This window comes from Carassius gibelio, chromosome A7 (assembly GCF_023724105.1).
Source record: "Carassius gibelio isolate Cgi1373 ecotype wild population from Czech Republic chromosome A7, carGib1.2-hapl.c, whole genome shotgun sequence".
Lineage (NCBI taxonomy): Eukaryota > Metazoa > Chordata > Actinopteri > Cypriniformes > Cyprinidae > Carassius > Carassius gibelio.
Window position 1 is genome coordinate 13,949,833 of NC_068377.1, and position 9,924 is coordinate 13,959,756.

Consider the following 9,924-nt stretch of genomic DNA (forward strand, 5'->3'; position numbering starts at 1 on the left):
TTTCCTTCACCTTAAACGTTGAAATCAAAATTGAACCAATTTTCTTTATTAACACACATTTCTGCTTTTATGTGAATGAAATCATTGAATTCAGTTTCACTCAGAAAATTATTATGAGACATGAATGCCATTAACTAACGTGATCTCTGATTAAGTGTATGGGTTGAGAACCTCTGATCTTCCTCAATAACAGGAGCCTTGCTTTAGGAATCATTTGAATTAATAATCAGTGTTTATTCACATCATGCATTCATTCAGATCCATTCAGCATCAAAATGTGAAAATTTAAATGCAAACTAATGATATACAGACTGCGGTTTAAGAGATCTGAAAGAGGGCTTTCCTCATGTAGGAGTCGCTTGACATCACTGCAGTTCATCAAGCACTAGTCGACAGCACTCGCCCACTTTAGCCGGATCAGAGACCCTGGCATATTTAGAAATCTGAGAGTTGACACCCAAAGATCGTGCAAGGTCCTTTGCAGTGCTGTCCCCGGCCACTGTGGTCCCCAGGGCCACCAGCAGCCTGAAGATGGCCTCTTTGTCCTGTACGACCTCTAAGGCAGTGCTGGCCACTGATAAGCACTGTGCCTTCGCCTCGATCTCAGTGAGTTGACCGTACAACCTTCCAGCGTAGTTGAGCACCAGGGTAGCCAGTGCCACGTGGATGTTCTTGTTGGAGACGACACGGAGGTCTCCGGCCCGGGACAGGACTGTGTCACGGTGACCCAAGAGAAGAGCGCGGCCGTGGGACCCAGAGAAACAGTTGCAGAGAATTCGGAGTGCCAGCATTTGATTGGCGGGCCTGCCCTCAGAGGACATGAGACCCAGGAGATGGTTGCAGAGACTGGCACCTTCAGTCCCTCCACAGAGCTGGGCGTTGACTTCAGGGTGGCGCACAGCCAAACGCAGGATGTCCAACACTGGGAAGACAATGTCTGAGGAGGGAAATGATGACTGATTAATTGACTGGAAGTATTTTGGCATACATCCAAGTGTGACAAATTTGTTCAAAACAAAACAAAAAGACTGGGTTTTATTTAGAGGTTGTTAATTAGATTTTGAGATATGGGCTTTGTGATCAAAAGTGGAACACAAGTCCTACATACATCACCAGAGAGAAGTCTGTGTTTTTTCCCCTGGAAGGTCCAGTTATTACTTTTTAATTAAACATTATGAGATCAAATAAAAAATAAATAAATACACAACTAATGTGATACTGAAATAAAAATAAATTAAACCTAAATGGTAATATTTAAAAAGTACACAAATTACAAAAAATGACAGCAGTTTGTTACTTCTTGTAAATTAATTTAATTTTATAATAATTTTAATAACAACTTAATCTTTAGCAGAGATGTGAATCAAACCGATGCTCTCCATGTCCATGCGTGTGATTGGCTGTTAGCTGCACGTGTCACACTTTCAGATCCATTCACTAATTAATCACAAATCACTGGATCAAGTTGACAGACAGCGTTTTTACTTTGCTTTGTGAGCCTGCTGAAACTATCTTAACCAGGTTGGATTTGGTTGGTTTTGTCAACTTACTCTAAATCTCAGAATTTTTTCAGCTAGCTTCATGCAACGGGTTACAGACTCTTGTATGAATCCTGAAGACATTGATTAGCTTGTTTGATTAGAGCTGGAGTTTTATTCTGCATTACCATGGCCTTCCAGAAGCAGGACTGAAGACCTCTGCCAGCAGTGATAGTATAGTGAATTGTTTATTTAAAGGAGAGGTCTAACGCTATTTCATACATTCTGACTTATTTACACTGTTAAAGAGTTGGATTCTCATGCTAAACATGGCCAAAGTAAAAAAAAAAAAAAATATGTCGTATGATGGAGTATTTCTGTGCCAAATACACTCCGTCAGGGTTCGTATAAGTTTCAATAAGCTTTTTTTTTTTTTTTTTTTTTTTTTTTTTTGAGTATGGCCCTTTATGACATCATGAAAGACAGAAATCCATGTATTGGCACTTGTCCAGGAAGAGTGAGTGCACATATAAACCAGAGCCAGCATGCTTGTGACACAACACGCCTCCAGGAGCTCAACTGTTTTAGCAGAGAAGCGGTACAGCTGTATCGGTCTTTTAGAAATCTGATAAAACTAAAGTCTCTTTGGAGACATGAAGGATGCAATACTACTTTATAGGTACTCAAGATTAACATGAGATTGGCAGAAACTGTGTGTGTTATGTCCTCTTTAAATAAAGTAGGCTCAATGCCTTACCTTCTGGCCAGTGGCTAGTCCTCCACAGTACACTGATCTGCTCTGCTGTGGGCTGTTCCTGACCCGTCACGTCTGTTACAAGAAGCAACAACTTCTCCAGACAGTCCAGTGCTGCGTCACTCAGCTTACGGTCTGCAGGAGCAGTGTTGTTCAGCTCCCGAAGCTTACCTACACATGATATTGAGGAAATGTTATGTAGGCATACAGGATCATTATTGTCATCAAGAATGTCTTCACTGATGTAAAAGTGTCCCTTACCAAGAATCTGAGTTGTATTCGCCTGTTCAAACATAACTCCATCCGTATTGGGGAAGAAGATGTTTGTCTTTGATTTCGGATGAGAGGAAGAGGAATAGGCGCTGCCACCTAGAGAGCATTGAGAGGTATATTAGTGTACATGATCCATGCATGTAAGTGCTGTTCTGGATGTATTGCATGTATTTTACCAGTAAAAGGATCGGCTCGGCCTGAAGACACTGTGCCTGTGGATCCTGACTCGGGTATATACCGTCCAGCCCCTGTCCAAACAAACATTAACATCTCTCACAACTTTGATTTCATATTAGCAAATAACAAATGCTATTTAAAAAGGCCCACCTGTGAAAGGATCATTGCCAAATCCTTGTCTGTCACTTCCTGAACCTGGAATGTACCGTCCCGCACCTGACAAGACAAGAGGAATATAGCATGTATCTGTCTTTACCTTCAGCTGAATAAAGTGAAAGCATATCGTTCCAGTTACCAGTGAAGGGGTCTGCGGCCGAGGTGGGGGCTGGGCCTAGAGTGTGGCCTTTAGTGTTCTCGATGATGAAATTAGCCACCTGATCCAAGAACATGGGGCTCAGGTCATTCTTCTCCAGGAAGTTGTGAGCTGTCAGCCAGGGGTCGTCCGAAGCATTGTAAGGCAGCTTCAAGCCAGGACCTCCCTCATTCACATCGATAGAGAAGACGAAGTCATATTCCTTTAGGCAGGGAAATCACAAGAGTTACAACGTGACTACAGTTGAACCTCTGGACAGCATCAACACTGGACATTTAACAGCTCTCACACAACAGACTACCACAAGTGTTGACCATAAAAACATTGCTTGATTCAATTTATGAACAAAAACTGCAATTGACAGCAAACAGTGACTAAATCATACTCATATACTGTGCACACAATCTACTGGATCATTCCAAGATCAATACTATGTGTCTCACCTTGCCTTCATACATCACTCGCTTTGAATTCTGCTGAGAAGACCCGCCCACTACATCTCCGATCTTCACCCAGCGTTCATCACTCACGCTCCACTGATACGCTTCAACATTAGAACCCTCCTTTATGAGCCGCGTCTGGCCATCCCGGTTCCCTACACATATACAATTATAATACAGTGAGCAAAGTGAGGTATAATGCACAAATATAAATATGTATTATATACACATTTCTTTATGCAGAGTTAGAAGGATATATATATATATATATATATATATATATATATATATATATATATATATATATATATATATATATATATATATTTTTTTTTTTTTTTTTTTTTATATAAATACTTATCCATTATATTAAAAAATATTAGCGTAGCATTCGAAGTGTTGTTACTAACTAAAACCTAAATAAAATAAAATACAAAAAAAAAAAACTAATTTAACTTGAAGTACTAAACTTACTAAAACTGAAAAAAAGAAAATTAAAGCTAATTCAAAATATGGTTTCATACTACAATAAAATATAAATAATACACGAATAAGCCTAAGCGTTCTTGAAAACACTCCATGTGTCCAAGGCTTACCTGGTTCATTCAGGTGCTCTCTGCCAGGTAAGTCCTCTATCTTGATGTCGCCCAAGTCTCCAGTCTTTGGGTCGATGATGGCTTTGGAGAGTTCATCCTCAAAAGCCTGTAGGTCCTGAGCACTCGCTACACGCTCTTGGCTCTCGGTGAACACGCGGATAACGCCATCGCTTCAGTGAAATGTGACATGGTCAGCCTCACGCAGGATAATAAACTGTAAATAGTTTCGGCTATGTGAAACAGAAACAGTATGTATACCTGGCTCCCACAGCAATGTCTCCATCAGGCAGAATGCAGCAGCACCACACTGACTGGGCAGGAAGACGGATAGTCTGGGAACATTCCCCCTTCCTCCAGATTCTCAGTGTCCTGTCCTCTCCCGTGCTTATGAAGTCTAGAACAAGAAAAAAGAAGACAGTATAGGAGATCATATAGAATTTATGCACAGATATGTAGAACCATATCAGCCAACTGCAAAACTGAAGTTAAGCACCTTGTCCATTTGGGAAGACAGCAAGGCTGTAGATATAGTTGGTGTGACTATAGTAAACCTGCACACATTCACCCGTCACCATCCACCGTCTAATGCTGGCGTCATTACTACAAGAGAGGAACTCCACCTCGTTTATCACAGCGAGTCCTCGCACACAGTCCTCATGACCTGCAGGACAGACACATTACAAAGATCTCACACAGCTGGGGTCAAAAACAATTACTAACGCTGACCCCTGCTGGAGATCTGTTCAAACTTAACAAGCTCCACAGTGTCTGTATTCAGCATTAAATAAACATTGTTTCATTGTTGAAAGCATTAGAGGTATCAGTTGCACCAATGTACCAGTATAGGTATTCTCGCAGCGACCGGCCTTCCATAACTTGATGGTCTTGTCAGCTGACCCAGACAGCATTAAGCCCTGCTCTGGTAAAATGACTACGGCCCATACAGCAGCGGTGTGTCCCTGAGGAGCAGCAATTACAAAAGAAACCAGTCAGCAGCACATACATGAAATCAATTGCAGGTAATGTGAGTATATCTGATCTCCCTCTTAAAGGTACAGTATGGGGAGAAAAAAACAACACATTATTTAAGAAAAGCTGTGATGTAGGGCTGCTAATTTGCATAAAAAATAACATTAATACTTTACCTCAAGCCTTTATGGATACGTTTATGTAATGCACCTTATAATGCAATGTATGATCTCATAGTTATAAAAGGTTATAATAATACATTATAATACTTTCTATTCAAAACTACTGGAATATTTCTTAATGAAATAACAAATTAAGTATTTAAGAAAAATAATGAAGTAATAATTTTACTTTACAGTACAACTTTATTTTCATCAAGCATTCTCAAAGCAAGTTCTTAAAGCTTTGCAGTTGAAAACAGAGGGTTTTTGCGATACTACTATAGTGATACCAAGACCATTCCACTTTACCTGTAAGGTCATCATGCACTTCTCTCCAAGCCAGACTTTGGCTGTAGTGTCCCATGAACCACTTAGTATTGTGCCAAATTTGCCAGATGAGAGAGTGCAGACTGCAAACACACAAACACACACACAAAAACACACACAAAATTCCAGTGACTTTCAGATAGCCTGCACGCAGTTGCATCAATGTAATACATCAATAGCAGTGGAAGGTACCTGTGTTTTTGTGACCCTTGAGGGTGAACAGAGGGTCTGGTCGGTCTAGTGAAAACACACAGATATTGTTGTCGTGTCCTCCAGTGGCAATGAGTCCTCGGGGGTATGTTTCATTAGGAGCGATGATACACACGCAAGACACAAAATTTGAGTGGCCATTCATACAGTGCATCTCTGTAAAGACCTGCGTTTCACTGCAGACGGAAAAACAGGAGAGTTAAACAGATGATGGTAATGTGTTTTTATTATTTATCCTATTTACAATACAACTCAAAGGTTTAAGGTAGGCAATACTATGCATCAATAAATAATACTAAATAAAACTTCACTGAACTGAATCTCAGTGAATTGAGAGAACGCTTAATGAAGTTTAAAGAGACAGTTCACCCCAAAATGACAATTCTTGTCATCGTGTTTGACTTGCTTTTTTCTGTGGGACACAAAAGCAGACGTAAGGCTGAATGAATCAATCACTATTCACTGTATGGAAAAGATACAAGTGAAAAATAAATGTATATGGACTTGGAACAACGATAAAGTGAAGAAATGATTTCATTGTCATTTGGGGTGAACTACTTCTTTAACGTTTGATATTGTTTTATAGATCGGTCGCTGCCAGGAAACCAAACTCGGTCAGTATCCTTTCAGATGTGATGCTTACAAATACCAAATTTCGCTTGATTTGGCAACCCCTCTCAATAAATTAACTAACTCTGACAACGTATTACCACTCAACGAAACGAAAAGTAAACCGGGTCTGAGAAACAGCAGGGGGGAAGCTGGTGGCATGTACGTTACCTTGGGTTCGGTACCCAGACCCGCGCGGTTCGGTCCCGGGACACGGACACAAAGGCTCCGTGGGGAAACGCGGCGGCGGCGAGCCCCCGGACATCCATCTCGTGCGCGGCGAGAGAGCAGCGCAGTCTGTACGAGTTACTGCCGGACATTATGACGGATGAAAGAAAGCGATACTACACACACTGACACAGCAACACTACACACACAGACGCACAGCATGACGGGAGACCTCGCGACAAAATAAAAGCCCCACTAGCACATTTTCTAATCCTGTACTGTTAGCTCACAATGTAACCTTTTACAAATAAGACATCGCGTTTATGTAATTTATATTTAAACCACAATAATTTTGAATATACACTTTCAATTTAGAACAGATGTTAAATAATAATAAGACTTTAAACTTGTTTCAAATAAATGACCCTCACCCCGGAAATGCATGAAAGAATTGATTTCTGTCCTCAGATGTGGTGAATCTATCAAAATCATGTCTGCTAACAGGAGGATAACGCTCATATTCGGAGGCTTCATTGCAGCGGTTGCGGTGGCTTTTTATCCCATATTTTTCCATCCTCTCACTCACACTGAAGACTACAGTAAGTCTTTATCACAACACATGGTGACTAGTCACTAATAAACTTCTTCAGGTTCAGCTATATTGTATTTTATAACATATATAATCTTTAAAAACTAATAATCAGTTTATCAGTTACAGTTTAGGTTGTGAAAACATTAATGCACGTTATTAGACATTATTATTATTATTGTATTATTGTAAAGAATTATGCATCACTGTAATGTTATACTGCCTTTAATCCGAATTAAACTAAAATGACTCTATACATTTTTAAGAGTGATGTTTTTTAGTAAAACTATTTACTTGAGAAAGACCACTGAGATTAATGGGAATTGAGAAAAAAATAATAGTATTTTTGACAACAACAACAAAATGGTTTTACGTGAGTTAATATATATATATATATATATATATATATATATATATATATATATATATATATATATATTATATATATATATATATATAAATATATATTATATATATATATATATATATATATATATATATATATATATATATATATATATTTACTCCGGACATTCTACAGTAAAAAAAAAAAAAAAAAGTTTTTTTATTTTACTTTTATTTTTAATCTATTAATATTAATTAAACGTTAAATAGACAGCACTATTATAGCAAGATTTTATTCTAAAATATTTATTATGTTTATTTTATTGTCATCTCACACATGGATCTTTTTCTTTTTCTATAATAAAAATACATTATAATATGTATTATTAGCCTCAAACCAACAACATGATTCTTATTCTCAGTGATTAAAGATGAAATGAAAAGTTTGAAAAGTGATTGCACAACCACAAATTAGGTGGCGATATGCACTAGGTATGTAAATGACCATGGAAGAAGCAGTATGCTTTTTCTTAGTCGACTGGTTTAGTATTCTATAGTCTTTGTCTACTCTGAGATGACTGAACTTACTCCCGGACTAGTTTTGGGAACCAGCATACCTCAAGTAAGTAAGATTTGGGTTAATCAACAAGTTCATTGTATATGTGACGGTTCTTTCTGGACTAACCCCCATATGTCAGTATCTAAAATGTACATCTACTTCAGTTAAACTACATTTTGTAACATAATAATAAAAAATAAACTGCACTATAAAATATGAAATAAATGAACGAGGAACACCACCAGCGTTAATAACTAATACTAAAATGAAAAACATACAAAATAAATAATAAAATATATTTAAACAAAATAAACTTAGTTTATTTCAGCTAGCTGCCAAGGCAACATTTCTCCTTTTCTTTTAGTTGAAGTACTAAAATAACTAAAAAAAAAAAGTAAATCTAAAGGAACAAAATGACATTCAAATTACTAAAATAATAATAATAATAAAAAAAAAAGATATATCAGTGATACTAAAATAACACGGAACACCACTGAGAGTATTAAGTAAAAATATTTTAAACATTAAAATAATATTAAAAGGGAGGAAGCTTGATTTTCTGAGGTTTGCCATAAAAAGGTTCAGCATTTCCCCCAGTGCTTTTCTTTATGCTGTCTGAGTTTGTGTCAATGTGATTCCAGAGCAGATCCAGAAGACAAACCGAGCCGGAGTCAATCAAGCAGATGTGCAGCCTGCTGGTAAGTCACGGTCATCTGGCCACCGTGTCGAGTTTGCATTGTTTGAACTGGAAGCACAAACATGACACCTCACATGTGATTTAAGTGGCAGGATTATATATTCCGTGTATTACAGTTTATTTGCATCATTTGCATGTGAATGCAATTTAACAAACATTAGTCTCTATATATGATTGTCATTTACGTGTCTTATTTAAATAGGTCTGAAGATCTGGTCTGATCCCTTCAAGCCAAAATCATGATTCCCGTGTGTGGATTAAAGTTTAGTGAATGAACATGAGGACTGATGTCACTCACTGAGGATGGAGTATTTGAGATAAACACTACTACCATGCATTAAATGAGACTTTATGGATGTATGAATCTTCTGAGTATGTATATTTTCTGTGGGAATTAAAATGATTGAACCTAGAATGACCCAATAAATAATAAAAACTTTGTTAGTCAGCATTTAAAATATTATGTTCATGAATCACTTTGAATAGTTGAACTAATGTTGGTGTATTAATGGATTCCTTTATTTGTATTCTAAATAAAATACGCATATTGAACTGTTCCTCAACCTGCCTTTTTGTTTAACAAATATATGACCACTAGATGGCGCTCACTTCATTTTGTACTTTATTACAGTAGCTCCTGTGGGGATAATGCTGTTAAGAAGTTGGACCTTTAGTTATTCATTCATGACTGTAGCAGGATCTTAACTTTGCATAGTTCATCATGCTTTATATTTATATACAAATTGAGTGAGAAACCTCTACTGAAAACCTCAAATCTGGCACTAGAGCTTTGTTTTCTAACAGCATTGTTATTTTTACACGAGACCTTTGTGTTGATACATTTTAACTCCATAATAACACCATTTCCACTCAACTGTGCTTTTGTCATATTGTGTTGCTCTTGTTCCTGATTAGATTTCTTGTGTTATTTTGGCACTGAGAGTTGGAAAAGTCCTTTGGCGCTCAGAAGTTGCAAAATCTGTAACTTGAGAGCATATACCTTGGCCAGGACCCTCTGCCAACTAAGACCTGTTGTCATGGTAACAACACTGGGCCAGCACCTGTGCATCAGAGAGGTCCAATGCCCTGACCCCTTTTTTACTCAACCGCTCTGTTTGTGAGGGTCCCATGAACAAGATCTTTAACAAACTAAACAACAAGTGTGACACAATGCTGAGCTTTATAATGTACTTTATATATATATATATATATATATATATATATATATATATATATATATATATATATATATATATATA

At 37.5% G+C, this 9,924-nt stretch overlaps 2 protein-coding genes across 2 annotated transcripts; one reads left to right on the top strand and one right to left on the bottom strand.

Moving 5' to 3' along the window:
• Nucleotides 1-210: 210 nt before the first annotated feature.
• LOC128016629 (phospholipase A-2-activating protein) lies at nucleotides 211-6,709 on the bottom strand. Its single transcript, XM_052601292.1, has 14 exons — nucleotides 6,479-6,709; nucleotides 5,681-5,874; nucleotides 5,471-5,571; nucleotides 4,870-4,990; nucleotides 4,525-4,692; nucleotides 4,290-4,425; nucleotides 4,032-4,201; nucleotides 3,439-3,590; nucleotides 2,978-3,197; nucleotides 2,833-2,898; nucleotides 2,682-2,753; nucleotides 2,494-2,601; nucleotides 2,236-2,403; nucleotides 211-937 (listed from the first exon to the last, which is right to left on the bottom strand). The coding sequence occupies exons 1-14, from the start codon at nucleotides 6,625-6,627 to the stop codon at nucleotides 366-368; spliced, it is 2,397 nt and encodes a 798-aa protein (XP_052457252.1). The 5' UTR covers nucleotides 6,628-6,709; the 3' UTR covers nucleotides 211-365.
• Nucleotides 6,710-6,856: 147 nt separating this feature from the next.
• Nucleotides 6,857-9,222, top strand: LOC128016644 (small integral membrane protein 20). The gene is made up of 3 exons (XM_052601317.1): nucleotides 6,857-7,074; nucleotides 8,610-8,666; nucleotides 8,868-9,222. Exons 1-3 carry the CDS (start codon nucleotides 6,918-6,920, stop codon nucleotides 8,906-8,908), a joined length of 255 nt encoding a protein of 84 aa, XP_052457277.1. The 5' UTR covers nucleotides 6,857-6,917; the 3' UTR covers nucleotides 8,909-9,222.
• Nucleotides 9,223-9,924: the final 702 nt, after the last annotated feature.